The sequence below is a fragment of the Fistularia commersonii genome, chromosome 9 (assembly GCF_037954325.1).
Source record: "Fistularia commersonii isolate RoL2024-O1a breed Wild chromosome 9, RoL_Fcom_v1.0, whole genome shotgun sequence".
Lineage (NCBI taxonomy): Eukaryota > Metazoa > Chordata > Actinopteri > Syngnathiformes > Fistulariidae > Fistularia > Fistularia commersonii.
Genome location: NC_141292.1, coordinates 575,851 through 595,785, shown reverse-complemented (window position 1 = coordinate 595,785; position 19,935 = coordinate 575,851). Strand labels below are relative to the sequence as shown.

The window sequence follows — 19,935 nt, the reverse complement described above, 5'->3', positions numbered from 1 at the left end:
CTCCAAGCCGTGCTCGCTGTTTCGCAGTGCTCGGGCAATTGGCTGGTTAACAGCGGCAGGCCGGCGGGCCAATCAGCGCGCAGCGGCGGAGGAGCCGCCGCTATTAGAGGCACGGCTCAGGAGTCCTTCAACGCAGAGCAGAGAGAGGGGGCCGAGCGCTCGGCAGCCATTTTCCTAAAAAAAAAAAAAAAAATACAGGATTTAATGGCCTACATGGGTTTCCTTTGTTCCAAAAGGGATCTTACACTCGATTTCCTCACCTCTCACGGACTATGATAAATCCATGATTCCTCCTTTCAGTGGATTGAGAAGAAGGAAGAGAATGTACTGGATGTAATACCCCGTGACATTTTGAGCCTTTTTTCCTCTGCCTGGAATCCATCTTTGTCTTAACTAGGTCATGGCACACCCATATAATACTATTTATAAGAAAAGAAACCAAATAGTGTGAATAAACAGGTGTATGGTTGTGGAGATGTTAAAAGTAGAGAGAGGAAAAAAAAACACAGTTGAAGTAACAAAATGTACTGCAGATTGCACTTATGGCCTTGTATCAGTAGCAATGAGTAAGTCCAACTCTTCTACGATAATCTAACCTTTTTTTCCTGTTACTTGATCTTGTAAAATGGGGCATGCAGTTACTGTTTATTAAAGCTTTTTTTTTTCCTGTAAATCGTATCTCCTGAGCTACTCTACATTTTGTGACTTTTTTTTCTTGTTTGTTTCTTTTTCGTTCTCTCTAGTAGCCAACAACTCTATTCGATATGTTCAATGGCATGCTGACATATGAATACAGCCTACAGTTGAGGTTATGTCACCGTTCTTCAAATAACAAAGCTGCTCAAATGGCCTTATTGCAAAATAGTTTCATTAAGCCGCTTGCACTTTGACTGTTGATTGATCACCCCGTTTGCTCTGATTAATGACTTTAAACACTTCCTTTCACAACAGCAACGCTCGCAGCTGATGGTCCGTGCCGTGCCGTGCCGTGCCCTACCTACAGGAGTGGAGGCGGCTCGGGGCGCGATTGGTTTGTGCTCCCCATTTGCCATTTAACAAACCAAATGCGATCTTTGTAACCGTCGGCCTGACCTTGCTCCAAGGGCGTAGCTAAATTTGCAAAGTCCATTCAAGTCGCCCCCACCTCCCTTTTTTTTTCCCCCCTTTTTTGCCCTTTTCTTTTCTCCTCTGAAAATAATAAGACAGTGAAACGCAGCGAGGAGGCAGGTGGAGGGGAACGCTTCCACCGGGGGGAAATATTTACCTCAGCACTTTGTTGAAATGCAGTGAACAGGCCTAAACGCAGAGGTGGGAGGAATGTTTGCGGCTCCATCTCCGGATCCTCTAATACTGTCATTAATAAGGGGGTAGGAATGCGTCTCCTGAAAAGGAAGGATCCATTAGCGAGGGAAGGCTGAGCTCTTGTTTTGTTTCTTTAGGTCAAACTTTTGAGTTTTTGTGCTCATTGCTGGCCGGCATCCTCTGTGTGGGCAACATGCAAAGCACCTCTCTCTCCTTCAAGACAGGACAGCAGGCGACTAAAAGCGCTTCCCTATCGACAATTCTCACTAAGCCATCCCATAATATTACACGGGGGATGTTGTTTTGAAAGGTAAAGGCTCTCTTTGAGACGTTTCTCTCACTTTGCTTGGCTTTTTAAATGCGCTACAGTTTAGAGCAGAAAACAGACGCCACGTACACGAGCTACATTTAGCTAATCGTGATTCATCAGAACGGCTGTTTTTTTAAAAAAAAAAAAATTTAAATCGTGTTTTTGAGTGATATTGTACACTTACAGTGAATATTCAAAAACATGTCATCCAAGCGTTAAATCGTGTTTGGGTGTTTAAATCCAGACCTTTTTTTTGGTGTGTGTGTGTGACTTTCTGGTGAAATGTAGGAAACACAACGGGACTTTTCAAAATGGCTGCTTCTCTTCACACAAAGGAAAATGTAGCTGCGCCACAGCCGGGTGAGGTCGCTCGCTCGGTCGCCGGGCGCCGCGGAGGGGGCCGGGGCCGGGGCGGGGCGGGCGGAGGCTTCTTTTCTTTCCCATTTTTCGACACCGAAGCAGCGGGAGTGTTTTTTAACGGCCGGAGAGGAAGACGGAAAGGGTTGTTGTTTTTTTTTTTTTTTTTTTTTTGCGCAAGGAGCGGCGGCGGGTCGAGGCGGAAGCGTCTCCCCGGCAACCCGCCGGAAGTCGACAACCCCGAGCGGTTGCCATGGCAGCGGCGCGCGGCTCCCACACAGCGCCTTATAAGGTCATGAGGACTCGAAGCGTCGAGGAAAAAAAAAAAAAAAAAAATCCGCGGCGGAGGCCGCATCACCACCCGGGGCCGAAACAGGGAGCGTCTCCTTCCGCGGATCGACGGGAAATAGTGCCGCTGCCACGGTTCTCGTCGGTTCTCGAGGCCCCGCGACGCCGGATTCCTCCGTCCGCGGGTCACAGCTCTCCCCCTCCCCCTCCCCCGCCACGGCAGCGGCCGTCTCGCCGTGCGTGGAAGCCGGAAAAAGTGACAGGGCGAGCAGGCGGAGGCTCCAGGTTCAAATCCTGCAGCTCGGGTTATTTATAGGCCTGTTAATCCCCGCGGGTCGCGCCTCTGCGAGCACACCGGATTATTCCGCTCAGATGACTGACTCCTGCAGACAGATGACTGGTGTTTGGGAAAAAAAAAAAAAAAAATCAGTCTTGGTTGTTTTGTTTTTTTTCCCCATTTTTTTTTTAAACTTGATAAACTGTCTGGAGGTGTCTCACACCGGCAGGACAGATTTGCATTCTTCTCCTCCCTTCATTTGGCAAGCAAAGTTTGACCTTGCGAGTCAAACACGAGAGCTCCTCTGAAACGGTCACGTTCGTCCGCCTGTCTGCCTGCCTCTTGTCTGTCTGTCTGTCTGTCTTTCTGTGGATGGTTATGGGATGGTGACGCCGTGGCACCTCTCCACCCACCCATCTGTCTGCAGCTCAGCCTCCGGGATCGGGATCGGACATCCTCTCCGCTCCCGATCCCCGGGTCAGTGTGTGGGTGCAGCCGCCCGTCCGGTACAGTATTCCTGCCGTGGTACAGTATTCTTCTCTCACGACCCTCTTTTTCCTCTTTCCAGCTCCTCGTACGTGCATGTGAGATGTCTTAGCCTAGAGTCACGCTTTTGCTGATTTCTCTGATTTTGAAAAAGCAGCCCTCTCCATATCTGTGTTTGTTTTTGGTTTTGTTGTTTTTTTGTTGGAATCTGAAGCAGCTTCTGGGATGTTGAAAGGAGATTTTGCAATGTGAACTGTTTTTTTGTGAAATAAAGAATGAAACAGAACCCCCGAGGTTTGCTGGCATGGCTGTACGATCACTCTGCAAACGGTTCATTCAGTGTTTTTATTTCAAGGGGAAGCGACTTGTCTTTTTTTTTATTTTTTTTTTAGGCTGGTTTATGAAAGGAGGCTCTTTGAGAGATTCCAAGCGTTTGACCAAACGGGTCTGACGCCGCTCTTCACTTTGCCTATCTCTTAAAGAGACAGCTTTCTCAAAACGCCCGCAAACCTCCGCCCAAAGCTTTCCCTCGGTCCCGGTCCCGGAAGGATGGATTTCAAATCGCCAAACTTCTTTTTGCCGGCCGCATGAGCACACGGCGGCGGCGCTGACCTCCTCCGCCATCCATTCCCACTCGTGACCTCGGTTCCCGGCTCTCTGCGTCAGCCTGCTCATGTGACGTCCGGGAGAAGGACAGCACATTCCAGAGACGTCCTGCCGTGATCACCCACCCTCCGCCACTAAACGCACGCTTAGATTCCTCAAGTATAAACACAGTTTTGAAATAATCAGCGCGACCAAAGGGAACCCCCCCACCCCCACCCCCCCACCAACCCCCGGATCTGGATCTCCTGTGTGACGCCTGAGCCGGTTCCAGAAGCTGAGCGGCGGCTCGAGCGGAAGGTGGCCGGGAGGAGAGGCGTCTGATTTGTGGCCAGCTGCGCTTCCTCGTGCCACAAAGGGGCTGAATTCTCTATTTCATTCATTATTTAGCAGATCTGAGGTTCCACCTGCGCACCTCCGGGCTGCGCCCTCGCCACCGCCTCCACCCCGGAGGCGGAAAGAAAAACAAAACCTGCCAAAGCCGGCGGAGGCAGCGCTTCGGCCGGAGAACACACCCAGAAAATGAAAAAGGACCAGCCGCGGCGGCCGAACTCGAAGCGCCTCCACCCAGAGATGCTTCTGAGCGGGATGGAGAAAGGCGTCGGGGAGGTGGGAGGGGACGAGGGGGGCGGGGGGGGGTCACTTCAGCTTCTCGCTGACAGGAACAGGAAGCGGCGAACAGCGAAAACTACCTCGTCAAACATGAGGCTCGCCCGTCCCTCGCCGCAGCTCATGAATCATGATCTGACCTTCAAACCGTGAAGGGATTCGCCTCTGCCGGTCCGTCGGGAGGCGGGATGACACAAAACGGCGCCGCGACGGGTGTCGCCACCCCGGGAAAGAAGGGAGAGGAACTCAAAATTGTGGTAGTGGGCGACGGAGGCTGTGGTAAAACATGTCTTCTCATGGTTTATGCCAAAGGTGATTTTCCAGAGGTAAGAGGAGCTACCAGCCAGCACATGAAATACATTTTCTTTTCTCTCAATCTCCCGGTCTTCCTGGCAACAAATGCACCGATATGGATTGTTAATGAAAGTGTGAGCTGACAAACAAGAGACAGTCGTCTCATGAAAATGATTATTTCCTTGTGTTTCTGACGCAGAAATATGCCCCGTCCGTCTTTGAAAAATACGTCACCTCCATCTCGGTGTGGGGACGAGAGATACAGCTCAACCTGTACGACACGGCCGGTAAGATTCCCTCGAACGCCCGAAAGAGGCGTTTCTCTGGATGATGCCCGAGAGACACCCGTTTCTACGGTCATGCCATCGGCGCTCTCTCGGGGGGGGGGGGGGAGCGCTCGGAGGCCGATGCGCACGTACGTGCCGCATCACGCCACAACATCTCAGGAAGCCAGCCAGATGAAAGCTGCTCCAACGGAGTCAGTCACAACGCAAAACACCAACGTGTTTGAACCTTCACGCCCGAGAACCGGGCGGAAACGTCACGTCGGTATCGCTTCGACCCAAAGCGGCGTTGGAGTTTTTCAGGGGAGGCTCACAAAGAGGACACGACATGTCGGAAGCTTATCTGTCGGCCGAAACGCCGGCGCGAGCGAGAAAGGAAGCTGCAGGCAGGATGTGGTCGGTGCACATCCACGCCGGCTCAGACGCATCCAAAGCCTTGCACATCTTGCACGCGGCCGTCCTCATCAACGCACACACCTTTGTGTGTTTTCTGTCTGCTCCCTCTCAGGGCAGGACGACTACGACAGGCTCCGCCCCCTCTCGTACAACGAGGCCAACCTGATATTCGTGTGCTTTGACGTGACCAACCCCACCAGCTTCGAGAACGTCTTGATAAAGGTAATCACCGCGCCGCGGAGCCGACACGCACACTCAGATAGGAGGAATCCGCGGCGTTACTGAATAACCGGAATGTCAGGTTAGCAGTTCAAATAAACGGCGCCGTGATTAACCCCCGACGCCCCACCTTTATTTGGACTTTATCCTTTCACATGCAGGTGAGGCCTTCCATTGGGCAACGGAGGGAAAGAGAGGGCCGATGGCAAAGAGGAGCTTAAAACCAACGTTCGCCTTGACCCTCCGCCGGGTCTTAAAGGCACATTTCTCCTTCAATTACCTCCGGGATCAATAAAGTATTTCTGATTCCTATAAAAGCAAGACAAAACAATGGAGGCTCTTCACTGTACGGAGGAGTGGAGTGACTCCAGCGTAGCGTGAATCAGCCTAAAAATGAAAAATAGTCCAAAAATTGTTGTGATATTTTACATTTCCCGCAAAAAATACAGCACTCGGATTCATCAGATTCTATGAAAAAGAGCGAAGCGTTCTGCACGGATCCAGGTCCGGGGGATGTTCCTCAGGGTTTGGTTAATACCTGGATTTGTTAAGAGAGAAAAAGCTAGAATGGACCTTATTGATCCGGCGGCGGGGGAATTCAATCGTAACAGCAGCGTTACGGGAAAGCGTGCAGATCGTAAAAATAAAGACGATACGCCGGTAAAGGGCATCGATACCAATAAGTTACAAATATGCACAATATAAATAAAATATAAATTAAAAAATAATGCTGCTGTGATTCTAGTTCCCTTGGTGTTGCTCCAGCTGTACCTCTGCACCTGCGATGCAACGTTAACAAATAATGTTCCATAATTAGTGTGGTTTTGTTTTCTTTGCCCTCCTTCCTCTGCCCCGCGGTCCTTTTCAGATGAACACTAAGAGGAATGAGATGCAGGTGATGTTTTACCGGTCGGTGCACAAAACCCTCCCCTGTTTGCACTTTCACCGAGTCACGCCGGAAAGTCCGTAATCCGCCGACGCGCAGGTCTCGTTTGACGCGACGTCAGACGGAAGCGACCGTGAAAGATAGGCCTCGGAACGATCGGGATTTCACTCCTCCTCCTCTCGTCTTTCGCCAAGTGGCACCCGGAGGTGAGACACTTCTGTCCCGACGTGCCGGTGATCCTGATCGGCTGCAAGACGGACCTCAGGAAGGACAGGGAGTGCACCAGGAAGCTGAAGGCCCTCGATCAGGCCCCCATCACCTACTCCCAGGTGAGGTGAAACGTGCGGACGTGAAAACGCTCGCCGGCGTCTCAGACGCTGAGGTTTGTGGTTTGTGTGTCGGGGCTGCAGGGCGAGGCCACCCGGCAGCAGATGAACGCCATGCTCTACCTCGAATGCTCGGCCAAGTATCAAGAGAACGTGGAGGACATTTTCATGGAGGCCACGAAGAAAGTGTTGCCGTGCTGTCGCAAACGAGCGCGCCACAGGAGGAGGCCGTGTGTCCTCCTGTGAGGACCTCCGCCCGGAAAGGACTCGCTGGGAAAGTGGTCTTGGTGTTTGGAGAGCCTCTGCACCACGTTTTCTAGTATTTCTACATCTCTCATTTGCAGTTGCTTGGGTGTAACTTCACACATATTTATTGGAGGAAGTTTGAAGCCGCTCCGTGTTGCTGCAGTTGTGGCTTTCAGAGCCACCGAGGACCTGCACAGGATGTTCTCCCCCGGCCGAATGAAGATACGCAATAAGAGGCACCTTAGAGCGATAGAGCAACCTGCAAGGTGGCGGTGAAACTGTAAGACACGTAAAGCCGGGCTCTTTCAACCCCGTCTAAAAACCTCCATGGGACTGTTTTTGCACTTGCATTGACACTTTTTCTTTTGTTTACGTTTCAGTTTCTCTGTAAAAATGAGTCTGGCTCTTTCCTGCAAAGCATCTCCCCCTTGCTTTTTTTTTTTTTTTTTTTTTCACATCCTCAACCCCATAATTTGTATTTGCTCTTACCTGCCGGCAACGTGTGGGCGACGCACTGGTACCGACACCGGGCCGCCTCCACCTGACCGGACCACGTGACTCACTCGCAGCACCCGCAGAACCCTCGTCGGCCCCTTCAAATTTAACTGGGTTTCTTTGTCCGAGCCGCCGTTTACCGCGGCGCTCCGGCGTGAGGACCTACTTGGGATCTGCAAAACAATCGAACGGTCCCGCCGGTGCTCATTGGCATGGAAACCAGGATACGGGCTCGGCGAACGGGGGAGGACGCCGCCGATCGTGATCCGTGTGTCATGTCAGGTTTATCTGCCGGAGCCGCGGCAGACAAACTTAATATGATCTATTTTTATTCACCAAAACACAGCCATGTGTGTGTGAATCCCCTCCCCGGCCCGGTGACTTGCTGACCTTTCTGGGCGCACAGGGCTGAAGGCTGCACGATGAACCTCGCAGTTGTAGGACCCGACAACAAATATCTGCTCCCGCCTGCAAATAAAGCGTATTTATGGTAAGCCATCTGATATTTCTGCGCGAACCGTCCGCCGTTGTAGTGGAGAAACCGAACGGGTCACGGACTCGTCGGAACTCCACGCCAGGCTGATCTCTTTGGCAAGAGCGCCCACTAGTGGACAAAGACAGCAACGCCCAGTGAAGCCCGGAGACGTTTGGAACAGCTGCGCTTTTAATCAGGGATTTCAGATTCTAGCTTGGATTTTTCTTTACAATGTACACAGATTGAGGGTTTGTCCGCCGTCTCTTCCTACCTCCACCTTCCCGTCTTTCTCTCTCTCTCTCTCTCACACACACACACACACACACATAGACACACACACACGTGAAAGGAGATCACTGTAAAACATCGGCTACATTAGAAATACATGAGGATATCCAGTTGAGTTGTGCATTCGGTCAGCTTGCGTCCACTGTAATATTTTGGTCTGTGAGTCGAGTTTACCCTCAGTTAAAAATGTGCCATGGAATTGTTTTTTCCTGCAGCGGACTACGCGGGAAATTACAAACGCTCGTGCTACTTTCTGGAATACAAAGGGGGGCTGACATTTCCACCAGGCCGAGTGGAGAGTAAGGCAGTAGAAACCCGACACGGCGGCTCCTCAGTTGGACGCTTCGGGAGGCCGCGCTTTTAAAAACACAGAAATGCCGCGCGTGATGCTTTGAATGACATTAAGGAACATTGAAACGGCTGGAACACACATGAAGTGCAAATAAACGGAGCGCGACGGCTGGAATGAGAATACTATCGGTCAAAGTGAACGGGACGCGTTTGCAAGCAGCACGTCGTCTTTTCCGGCACGCCGGCGACGAATGAAACCGTGTTTGAACCCCAGCAGTTGCGGCCCTTGAGGGGCGTCGCCATAAAACCGCCGCTCGCCGTGACGCTCTTCACCCTGCGGCGGGATCGGGAGCGTCAGCGAGGAGCTGCGTTAACGTTACACTTTGTGTACTAATGAGAGCAGAGCCGGCGGGAAAGCCTCAAAGGACGCCGCCGTCTCGGCGGCCGCTCTGGCGACCCGGGCAGCTACGGCTCGTTTGTCTTTCACTTTGCTACCATTCACGAGGAAACAAAACCGCTAGTAATTTGGCAGGACGTGGAACGGGTGCTTCTTGGCGTGTTTTTAACCTGAAGGCGCTCCTTTCCCTGGCAGTCAGACGTAAATAGTGTTACAGAAGCGCGGCTGTATCGGAGGGGACGGGCGCACAAAGACCGACTCGGGTCTCCGAAGGCAAACTATATAACGCTAATTCATTCTACCCACCCGCTTTTATTTGCATAACAACTGAAGAAAGGCTGTCAAGATTTACGCACAGACCCGCCCCTCTCACCGCGGACCAAAGACTCCCCTTCTATGTACAAGATAAAGCGACAAACTGTTCATCTAGAAGGCCGGTGTCAGCGAACCGCTGCGGCCACACCGACGGAAAGCCACCGGAGCAGGACGCCGCCGCCGCGAGCGCAGCCCGAGACCCGGACTCGCGGGCTCGGCCGTCTTGCGGCCTTGTCGCTCTGCGTTGAGTCTGTCAAGCGATTGTGCGTGCTGCTGCTGCTGCTGCTGCTGCTGCTGCTGCTCTTCTTTTTTAGGGTTGGTTTTCTTAAAAAGAACTGGCCGTTTCGGAGAATCCCGGGAGTTCGTCCTCAGTCATTTTTTTGCACTTTTCCCTGGTTCTTCTGAAACTTTTGGTGGACGACTTTTAACGTCGTGAGGAAATTCCCCAGGAAGAGGACGAGGAAGGTCAGCGCCAGCATGAAGACCTGGAAGACACAAGGAGGGGCTACTTCAGACGGTGTGTGATCGGACACAGAAAAGGCCAGCCTTCGCTGCAGGACGCCCATGAAGACAAAGGATGACTTAATGCCGAGGTCCTCCGGAGAGCGCAGGACGCTGTGCACAGCTGTGCACAGCTGTGCGGCGCTCTGCCGGGCCGGTGGGGGTAAAGTGCCAATGAGCCGGTGGGACGGGCACGTTAGCCGAGCCGGCGTCCTTCGTGAACAATCCTTCCCGCTCTGGGCTTTAAGCCTCGGGCGGCTGCAAGAAGGAACGCTACCGCAGGTCCTTCACTCCACCCGCTGCCACACCGATACATCAACCAGGTCTTTAAATGCAGCACAATGTCGACGCTGCTTTCAGGCGTCACCTACCTACTCTACCTACCGCGCTCATCCGGCCAATATTTATATCTTTACATTCTCCAGGACGCCTTACGTATTTTCGCCGCCCACGTGTCCGCCTGTTCACCCGTTATCTGGAGAACCATTCCCTGCGCGAGGCACCTCCTCTGTATTTCTAGATTCTATTGTATATATTGTACATGGTCTCCATGTCCTATCTGCGCACTTTTCGACCCCGTGAGGCTGATGTGATTCAATTTCCCCGTTGCGGGATCAATAAAGTCTATCTGCTCTTCTCTTACTTGAAACGTGCCATGATTGTGGGAGTCCTCGCTCCATTAGAGTGCTGTCATCGTAACTCCAAAGAATAACGCCGGCCTCCGAAATAAAGGTGAGGCAATGAATAAATAATAAGGTGCCGATGCCACGGCTCAGGCCTCAGAAGAGGTTCAGAGGAGGAGAGCTAAAGGTCTATACTTGGGCGTTCATTGAAATAATAAACATAAAAAATAATGCAGCTCTAAACGGGGCAGCCATCTTGGTTTTGCAGCCTGCACAGGAGCAGCCTTCTGAGAACACACACAGCAAAGTAAGGCCTCCGGCGTGGAATACCACGCCTGCAGTTCCTGCAAAGTCGGAGCCGGCGTTTTCGGTGCCGCCCAATACGAGAACCAGAGGAGGAAAGTCACTCACGCACGCACAACTCAATTATAAGCCTGACTTCCTAATCTGTTGGACTGAATCCACGGTTGTGTCAAACCTCCTCCGCAGACGTGATGGATGAGCTTCCGAAATTAATATGCAGGAAAAAAAAAAAGCAACAGTGATTTCTTTGGAAAAAAAACACAAAAACCAAAGAAGCTCCGCCGGCGTGCGCTCACCTGCCACTCCTTGCAGTCGTCGTGTCCTGCCAAGCGAAACAGTGTCACTGAATTATACAGCTGCCAGAACTGAGGAAGAGGAGACACCATCACTCAGAAGAAGCTGCTACAAACCCCCTGCGAGGGAAAGTCCGGGCAGGGACACGCCAACACGTTACAGCCTCATGTCAGGAGTTATTTCTAACACAGAGGAACCTTGACTTGTGAGTGCATCCACTTAGGAGTTCTCCGAGGCTCGTGGAGGTTTAGCTTTGCTATCTGAGTTAGCGGCATCAGGATGAGTGTTTGACTCCCACGTGGACGCCGCTGGCCGTGACGCGACCTTTAAAGACAGCGGGATGGGCCGCTGCCGCGAGCTAGCCCTGAGAACACCGTGGAAAAACACCGGCGAGGTGAGCGTGAGGTGGACTCATCCGTGACGACACGGAGAAGTTGTGGCGGGTGACATAGCTGACGGAGAGCATCGGTGGGTGAGAAGGCGGGTAAGTTAAGGATAGAGGACTATATGAAAACTCCTCATTGATAAAGAACATTTTTCTTTCAATTCATCTAAATGGAGAGATTCTATTTGATCTACCGGCAAGAAAGGTTACGAGCTCGGTCACAGAACCGACGACACTCCGAAGTCAGGGTTGAGTGCCGAGGTCCAGACACCGATTACTGCTGGTTAACTATACAAAAAAATGAAAATAAAGTAAAAAAGTTTCTTTAAAAATAATAATGTGCTACATGGCAGGTGCATATCCCACCTTCAATTCATTCTATTTTAAAGTTAAAAGTCAAGGGAAAGTCATTTTGAAAAAGATATCATTTGATGGCAAATAAAAAGGGCACAGGATCACCTTTAAAAGATATCAAATACTGAAGAGACATCTGAAAATGTGAGAATGCTGCTTGTTTGCGGATTTTGATTTTGAGAGGAAGCCTGCAGAGGTCTTCTTCAGATGCTTCACCAAAGAGGAATGTGCATTTTTAACTTACGTGGCCAAAAAACAGGAATGGCAGAAGGAATGTGAGGCCTCTCCACATCCAGGACTGAAAGCCTTCTGCGGGGACAAGATTTCAGGACGTCACACAGTTGGCCATGCGCACGGTGCACGCGCATACACGGCATGCATGCACGCACACGCAACCGCCATCTTGAACCTTTACCCCGTTTAGGACGGGTGTTGGTGCAGGTGTCCGGAGCAGAGACAGCGAAGCACTCACCCACTGTGAGGTCCAGCTGATTCCTCTCCCCCAGAGCTCGCAGCCGGTACAGGCAGCCGCTCTGGTAGTAGTACTGGAGGAACTGCACAAAGCCTGCAGGGTCACACATTAATATCACTCGGACGTCCCGTCGGTGACCCGGCAGCGCCGCCGCCGCCGCCGCCACGCTTGCCGGCCCTCTCTCAGGAGGACGCTTTTCCACTCACGGTGTGCCCGTGTTAAATAAAAACATCAATTGACACCGTTTATGATCGCACATCTTTCTCTTTTACGACACGTGGCGTTAATTATTGGCTCACATTGGCGTGGGACAGCGCGGGACGCTCCTCTGACCTGACCCTTACACTTTGCTCTCGTTCGAGGTCCCAGATAAGTGGTCAGTTCAGGGCCGGCCAATCGGCGCCTCTGCTTGAGGTTTTCTCGGGGCTTACGGGGGAAGGCTCCGTCCCGGTGGGAAAGAAGGATTCGTACAGAAAGAATTCAAACAATGTTCTAGTTGTGCACAAGTAGCTGCGAATCCCTGCGGGCCTTCGCTCAGATCAGGTATCGAGCGACTCACAAGGGTTCCTCGGTGTTACGTAACCGGGTTTGTGTTGTGACAAGCGGAGTCTCGGATCCGCTCCGGCCTCCACGCACCATCACCGGGCAAACTTCTGATGGGTCCTCATCTGAAGGCTTGGCCTCAGCCGGTCGCAACTACTTATTTATTCAACTTGTAGAACTGCAATTTCTAATACTGACTGGCTTAAACAATTTTTTTGCATGACCCCGCTACCTCCATCTCTGCCTGACACTCTCAGCCAAGCAGGATTTCTGTTAATACATCCTCCAGGACTTTATTTTTACTACCCACCTGCTATTTCTACAACCATTCCCTGAACGAGGCATCTCTTTTTATATTTTGCATTTTATTGTAAATACCGTACAGTCTTTGTTCATTTGCATATTTTTTCTACAGCTACTATTTGCACACTATTCTAACCCACGGTGCTGCTGTGACAACTGAATTTCTCCATGGTGGGCTCAACAAAGCCTATCTTATCTTATCGTATCTTCACAGAGGCCGATGGGGCTGAGCTGCAGCCCAGCAGACCTGCTTTCTCCTCCGCCGGACGTGTGAGCGCGCCGTAACAACGCTGGTCTAGTTTCGAGCGTGTCAACCCCGGACTGGCAGTATTTATAGTCGTGGGGGAGGGACGGTAAAACAATTAAATTGGAAACAAAATTAGTCAATGCCCTGGAGTACGGGGTGAGTCATCACACATTTTAAGCCGTTTCGCAGGAGGAAGGGATTTTGCTTGGTGGAGATACGTTTGCCTAAAACATGAGCTCCGTGACCTTTTAAGCACAGGGACGCAGCTGGGGAAATACACTTTTCATTTCTACTGCCCTTAAATAAATGATAAACCTGCCTGCGCAACTTTGCAATAAAAAAACAAAAAACAAAAACCTTCATACCCCAGCCAGACAAAATATCCAAGGGAGGAAAATTCTAATTTCATGACTCTAATTTTAACAATCAAATAGTGTGTGATGGCTTGGCTTAATACACACACACATACACACACACACACTTCCTGTCCACTTACTTTGATAGATGGAGAAAGCCAGGAACTGGCTCCTGAACATCTGATACATGGGCCCCTCCGGCCTGTGAAACACCATTAAGAATCAGAGCACGAGAAATTTTAGCTTGCTGCCTAAATTACCACAGAGTGGTGAACATTTCTGATTTGGACATTCGACACAAAGGCAGGAACTCACCATGTGAGCATCACACCGGATAGGAAGGTGGACACGTAATGGTGAGAGACCCACCACCCTTTAATCCTGCAAAGAAACACGACATGTTGGGGGTCACACCGTCCAACTGTGTAGACATCCAGCGTTTAAACAAACACACACAAACACACACACACACACACACCTGGACCCGTTGGTCATGAGGATGCTTTCCCTTATCGTCAGAGTGCAGTAGTACCACACCAGCAAAAAGTTGAAGATTTCATCGGTGACCCTAGATGAAAGGGGGGGGGGGGGAAATGTTTTTTTCTAAAAGTACCAAAAGACAGCGGTAAATCTTTCAGGGTAAAAGTTCTCTCACCGACAGTTGAGAAAGAAGAGGCATGTGATGGCTCCGAACATCAGAATTATTGTCATGTAGAGCTTAAACTTCTCATACTCGTCCTTGTAGGCAAATCTGCCATGATAACGGGAGAGACGATGAGAAACCGAAAAGGAAACAATCCAAAGTCTGATCCTGGCGGCGCCGGGACGGCTCATACTTTGCCTGGTTGCTGAGAAGCGTGACGTTCACGTTGCCCAAAACCAAATTCAGGTAAAGCCTGAAAGCAGAATGATTAAAAACAAAAACGTATTCACCATCTGGTGCTGCGCAGTTTGCGAGACTGAGTGGGAAATAAAAAAAAAAGTACCAACCCATTTCTCTTGGGCAAATAGGCCTCCATGTCAAAGAATACATTCTCCTTCTCTTTGATTTGTGTTTTGATGTCAGTTAGAAGTTTCAGTTGTTTTTCATCACATTCTTCTGCACACCTGCGGCCAAAGGGAAAGCGTTTGTGTGAATATATAAAAAGGGACCAATAGGGAACACAATGCAGCCACTGAAGAACCAAAGCCTAACTCTTTCAATATGCAAAAGAGGAACACTGACAACAAAGACATCCTTTCCACAAAGCAAACGGTTTAAAAAACTAGAGGCAGATGAAAGTTGGTCGCCTTCCATAGTTGGATCAAACTCTGATCATCCGTCTTGTTACACAACACTGTCAGTTTCGGAGGACATATAAATCTAAAGCAGGTTTCCAGAATCATATATGATGTATGCTGTGTGCACACACACACACACACACACACACACACACACACACACACACACACACACACACACACACAAGGTTGGACCATCAGAAATCAACCTTCGTGCACCACAAATGATCTGCACGGTCCCTGAAAATAAAACAAAACAGATGTCTGTCAAAGGCTGATAAACAAGAGAACTTACTTGGTCAAGCTCTTTCTGAGGTCCTTCAGACATTTTCGCTGTTTACTGATGGCGCCGCTGCACGTCGACTGAAGATTAGTGAGCTCCTCAAGTTTCTGCCTGTATATTTTGTGAGTTTCCTGGAGGTCAAAGAAATACAAAAGTGAACAAGGAAAATGCAGAAGGGTTGAAAAACAAATAGGTAATCTGCCGCATACCACGATTGCGCTGTTAGTATATCTTTCTAAATTCCAGGGGACATACAGTCATGTAATACATTAATTTGTTTTGTTGTCAACATGTTCTTTATAAAAGAGTCAGGATTCACCCTGGTCCCGCTCACAAACGTGCCGGGCTCAGTGGGTGATATTTTCCCTCGAGGTCCCACAGACTGGCCCCTGGGCTGTTTTCAGGACCCTTTGGTCTAAACATCAACACGCCACAACACTGCTGTTATACAGTGAGATAAACATTATAGTTTTATGTGCACTAAAGCTACAAAGGTTGACCCTTGGAAAATGACTAGAGGTTACAAATTTACCAGTACAAGGTGTCCGTTGTCTTCCGTGCAACCCATTTTTCATGGGAATTAGATGAGACGGAGGGTGAAGACAAGCTAAATCACAGTAGTTTTCATATTTTCACTGAAAGTCCCAAGAGATGAGACTCCGACATGCATCACTTAAAGGGAATGTAAATTGTTTGGCACAAACCAGAGTGCAATGTGAATATTAACCAAGTGACAACTGGAACATAGCTTGGCAGTCAAAATTAAATGAATGTTGACGACTGTCCAACTATAAATAAAAGAATATAAATAAACACCGGTCATAGACTACTCATGACACGATGTCACCAATCCGGTAGAACCCCCCCAGGACATACAAAGCTGGGATAAAACCAATTCATCATCTGGAGGGAAGAAGCGAGAGATACTAATAAGACCAAAGGTCTGTGCAACTAAGGATTTTTAATTATTTACAACTCGAGTGTAAGGATTATTTAAAGGAATCCATGGCCAGCTGATAGCATCATCTTCATGAAGTTTCCCTTCGGAGCAGCTCCAGGCATATCATTTCCAAATCAGCACAGATAAGACTATAAAGTCGTCTGATTCCATCATGAGGGAAATTGTGTTTTCTCAAGAAAACGCTTTTTAATTAACATTTCCCCCCGGGGTGAATAGAGCTCTTTGTCACTGGAGACAAAACGAAGATGCTACTTTAAGTTAGCCGGCTAGCAAACACCGGCTAAAGCTAGCCCGGCAATGATGCCTGCCGCAGATTCCTATGCAAATACAAATAAACTCTCTCCCAAACAAAGAAGACAGCTGTTGAAAGTGCAAGAAGTTATTAGTGGCCACCGACTCACTTCGGTAACGTCCGGCGGGCGAAAACAAAACTAAGGTCCGGCTACTTTAGCTTTTCGCTAGCCGCAAAACACAGCCGAAGAAGAACGACACACAACCGACTGCTAACGTTAGCGGCTGTTAACACACAGCCGTTGCTGTCAAGTACACGGCGGACCACAGCCGATAAACAGTCTCCTTATGGGATCCCGACAGTATGCGGGGATATGTCGGCTCCAGCCGGTGTTTACACCGGAGCTGAGAATGAATGGAGAGCCTCCTGGAGCCGGGCAGAGTGGCGAAGCCGCCGCCGCCGCCGCCGGCTGTCGGTGGCAACTCTGACTCCAGACGCGGGGGGTGAGTGTTTGCTAAGCGAGGCTAAGCGTTTTCACCTGCAACTGCTGGTATTCTTCGTCAATTTCCTCCCACTCCGTCTGAAACTTCGTTTTAGACATGGCGTTGCAGTTCACGGAAAAGCCGGGTCGGCTTTCCGACGCTACAGCCCAACGTCGCCGCTCTCTCTCTCTCTCTCTCTCTCTCACTCTTTCTCACTCTCTCTCTCTCTCACGCACACGCACATGCACACGGCTGACGGTGCGCCGTTTTCATTGGCTGGCACTGAGCATGCGCACATCACCGCCCGACGCTAACTCTTTAAATGTAGTGGAAGAAAAACTGCCGCTGCCACAAGTTAAATCGAACAGGAGTTAACTCCAAGGGGTGCTCGGCCTTCGGCTGGGCGCTGAAGATGGTGGATATAACATCATCTTTCAGTAAATCTTGACGTAATGACGATGATACGACAACGACACTGACCTAGGTAAACAAAGTCGGTTGCTAGGATACAGGGACAGCTTCCCCCGCTTGGATGCGGACGCTAGCTAGCTTCCGTAACGTTCACGCCGCTCTTAAGTTTGTTTTTACACCCGACTTTGCAAGGAAACAACAGTAAATGAATAATTTGCTTGTAAACATCGTCTGCGTACGCGCACTGCGCTTCGGAGTAGCCTGAAGTATGTATTTGGTAAGTGTTGGCTCCAGTAAGCGTTAACTTGTACCGATGCTAACCCAGGGTGCTACAGGAAACAGCTCTACCCAAGGTGCCTGTGTAGCATCTGTTTCATTGTTTACACTGGTATTTAAAAATGCGTTCATTACATACATATCACACACAAATCACCGCACGGGACGAACGTCGGTTTTACTGTCCTTTTACCAAACCCATGTGAATCACTGGAAGCAGGAGTTTTTACAGGGAAACTCATGTGTGTCATGTTATTCACCTGATAGGTTCTCCAGGAAGGTACCCGCAGAGATGCCATACGTAAAGGGAGCCCTAAAAAATCCTCCAAGGACAAAATTGCTGGATAAGAAGTCACAGAAGTGTGGACTGCTGCGGACGGTTTTCTCCGCCAATGGAGATGAATATACTGGAGAGTGGAAGGACAACAAGAAACACGGTGAGATACCGTGAAACTGCTGCCACTAACAACCCACAAGCATTGTAATGCTTCATCCACCCATGACAAGGTTTTCTCATCCATTTTCTAGGGAACGGCATTCAGCTATGGAAGAAGTCTGGTGGCATTTATAACGGCGAGTGGAAATTCGGTAAACAGGATGGTTACGGGAAGTACAGCGTCCCTATTCCCGGGACAAAGAAGTATTCAATTAAATACTGCGGTGAATGGAAGAACGGAAAGAAACATGTACGTCATATAATCGGTGCACAAACATTTTAATGTGTGTTTATTACTCTGTGACTGGAGCTGACTGTATCTGTTCATGTGTTCACTGAGAAATTCTTTAGAGGAATAACTGATAATCAGTTTAAGTCTGCATTCCCAGTAGGAATCACCTACACATAGAAGATTTGGCAGAATTGTGTGTAGAAATGGGCTGCTCAGATTTACCCGCGGTCACAAAATGCACATGATCCCCATGAACGCATGTCCACATGTACTTTTACTCTTGAAATTCCTTATAAGAGTGCAACTATCAGTATTGACTTCAAAAACCTTGTATGTACTTCCTGATTTTTTTTTTTTTTGCTATTGTGTCCTTGCAGGGATATGGCACATTTTTTAAGAACACCTCAGCAGTTTACGAGGGGGACTGGAGCGAGGGCCTTCGCAGTGGCTGGGGCAGGATGTATGAGAGCAACGGAGATATCTATGAGGGAGAATGGATACTTGATAAGAAGCACGGACTGGGCATCATCCACTTTGGTAAGATGGCTTCTAACTTTCCGTGTCGTGTAAAAACACAACATCTTCCTCCGATTTAAAGCCGTCGCGTACGTTCCAACGTGTGAAGCAAACGGAAACTGGCACGAAGGATCCTGGAGGGACGGCAAGAGAAACGGCAAGGGGAGATTCTACTACGCCGACAAAGACGCGCTCTACGAAGGCTTCTGGGTGGACGACGTCGCGAAATGTGGTACCTTGTCAGATTTTGGGGCCAATGAAGCATTGAGGCTGACAAAGCGTCCGATTCCAAAGGTAAAACCTCTATGCCTGTATCTGTTAACACAACAACACAATAAATCCTCTGTAAATGTTCACACAAAACAAGTAATCGCAGACAGAAAGTGTAAGATTCTGGGTTTGAATGTAAACATATTCTGTTTCTGTCTAGATAACACTGATGGACGTGCAGCTGGTTTTGAGGGAAGCCCAGGCAGCGCTGCTTGCTGACAAACAAGAGGACAAACGCAGTGTTTCCAGACTCTGACAAAGAATGTAAAATAAACACAAAAAAAACTGCCGTCGCTTTCAACTTTGATTCACCAAATCATTTATGCCGATATAAAACCAAAAAGGAGCATCGATGGATGTAACATACTCATTTATCCACGATCACCTTCACCATCAACAATTCAAGACGTATCAAAAATAATTATTGCTTTTAGCTTCTCTTAAACATGACCTCATTAAGGAATTAAGACTACCCTTGACTGCGTTCTCCTTACTGAACCTCCGGGACGATAGTGTAAACACACTCCTAAGCTAAAGGGGTCGGGACCCGTAAATATGACTCGATTCTTTCCCGCTCATAACCTGTCATACCGATGTCTCCTCCTCCGTAGTCATTCAGGTCGCCTTGATTTAAATGTAACCATTTTCATTTCCTACTGAATTTTAACCGTGGTGCAATAGCTTTCTAAAATTCTGGTACTTTCTATGCAGGAAATGTCTTTGTGGAATACTTGGCCGCACTCGATTGATCACCAGGGAGAATTTGATTAAAAGTTAATCAAATCATTTAGAACCAGTCGCTCTCACGGCCGTCCCGAAATAGAGAATCTGCTCGTATCTCCGGGCCGAATCCTGAAGTGACCTGATATGATCCAATCATTCGGGATACTTTTGACCTTTCACCTGGAACCACAGCCGCCTGGACTTCTGCCCTCGGCGGACGAGTGAATGAGGAAACACGGGAGTCCGATGAAAGCTGACCATCGAGGCAGGCCCGGCTTTATTGATGAGCCGGCGGCGACAGGAGCAG

The 19,935-nt window shown here is 49.4% G+C and overlaps 3 protein-coding genes and 1 long non-coding RNA gene across 7 annotated transcripts; 3 read left to right on the top strand and 1 right to left on the bottom strand.

Annotated features, from left to right (window-relative positions):
* The first annotated feature begins 1,483 nt into the window (after positions 1–1,483).
* LOC147230845 (uncharacterized) lies at positions 1,484–3,304 on the top strand. Its single transcript, XR_015106554.1, has 2 exons — positions 1,484–1,612; positions 1,901–3,304. It is a non-coding gene; the product is annotated as an uncharacterized LOC147230845 (long non-coding RNA).
* A 973-nt stretch (positions 3,305–4,277) lies between these two features.
* rhof (ras homolog family member F) lies at positions 4,278–10,287 on the top strand. Its single transcript, XM_086151751.1, has 5 exons — positions 4,278–4,558; positions 4,726–4,813; positions 5,319–5,428; positions 6,506–6,640; positions 6,722–10,287. The coding sequence occupies exons 1-5, from the start codon at positions 4,421–4,423 to the stop codon at positions 6,881–6,883; spliced, it is 633 nt and encodes a 210-aa protein (XP_086007877.1). The 5' UTR covers positions 4,278–4,420; the 3' UTR covers positions 6,884–10,287.
* On the top strand, positions 7,801–19,200 carry morn3 (MORN repeat containing 3). Of its 4 annotated transcripts, none has more exons than XM_086151746.1 (6): positions 7,801–7,868; positions 17,719–17,888; positions 17,980–18,137; positions 18,497–18,656; positions 18,745–18,929; positions 19,066–19,200. In XM_086151746.1, exons 1-6 carry the CDS (start codon positions 7,801–7,803, stop codon positions 19,159–19,161), a joined length of 837 nt encoding a protein of 278 aa, XP_086007872.1. In that variant the 3' UTR covers positions 19,162–19,200. The 4 variants fall into 4 exon arrangements, with proteins under 4 accessions (XP_086007872.1, XP_086007871.1, XP_086007873.1 ...); XM_086151745.1 differs by lacking the exon at positions 7,801–7,868 and adding an exon at positions 16,667–16,785; XM_086151747.1 differs by lacking the exon at positions 7,801–7,868 and adding an exon at positions 17,079–17,248.
* On the bottom strand, positions 8,025–16,967 carry tmem120b (transmembrane protein 120B). The gene is made up of 12 exons (XM_086151744.1): positions 16,821–16,967; positions 15,102–15,220; positions 14,516–14,632; positions 14,362–14,421; positions 14,181–14,276; positions 14,004–14,093; positions 13,841–13,906; positions 13,666–13,727; positions 12,077–12,169; positions 11,849–11,913; positions 10,868–10,936; positions 8,025–9,629 (listed from the first exon to the last, which is right to left on the bottom strand). The coding sequence occupies exons 1-12, from the start codon at positions 16,881–16,883 to the stop codon at positions 9,513–9,515; spliced, it is 1,017 nt and encodes a 338-aa protein (XP_086007870.1). The 5' UTR covers positions 16,884–16,967; the 3' UTR covers positions 8,025–9,512.
* Positions 19,201–19,935: the final 735 nt, after the last annotated feature.

Excerpts from the sequence above, each read along its gene's own strand:
- tmem120b (XM_086151744.1), bottom strand. The coding sequence starts at position 16,883 with ATGTCTAAAACGAAGTTTCAGACGGAGTGGGAGGAAATTGACGAAGAA. Across the intron at positions 13,907-14,003 it reads CTCATGACCAACGGGTCCAG|GATTAAAGGGTGGTGGGTCT; the intron begins GTGTGTGTGTGT and ends GTTTCTTTGCAG. Across the intron at positions 9,630-10,867 it reads ACGACTGCAAGGAGTGGCAG|GTCTTCATGCTGGCGCTGAC; the intron begins GTGAGCGCACGC and ends TGTGTCTTCCAG.
- morn3 (XM_086151745.1), top strand. The coding sequence starts at position 16,697 with ATGGAGAGCCTCCTGGAGCCGGGCAGAGTGGCGAAGCCGCCGCCGCCG. Across the intron at positions 18,657-18,744 it reads ACTGGGCATCATCCACTTTG|CAAACGGAAACTGGCACGAA; the intron begins GTAAGATGGCTT and ends CAACGTGTGAAG. Across the intron at positions 18,930-19,065 it reads CAAAGCGTCCGATTCCAAAG|ATAACACTGATGGACGTGCA; the intron begins GTAAAACCTCTA and ends GTTTCTGTCTAG.
- rhof (XM_086151751.1), top strand. The coding sequence starts at position 4,421 with ATGACACAAAACGGCGCCGCGACGGGTGTCGCCACCCCGGGAAAGAAG. Across the intron at positions 4,814-5,318 it reads CAACCTGTACGACACGGCCG|GGCAGGACGACTACGACAGG; the intron begins GTAAGATTCCCT and ends GCTCCCTCTCAG. Across the intron at positions 5,429-6,505 it reads TCGAGAACGTCTTGATAAAG|TGGCACCCGGAGGTGAGACA; the intron begins GTAATCACCGCG and ends TCTTTCGCCAAG.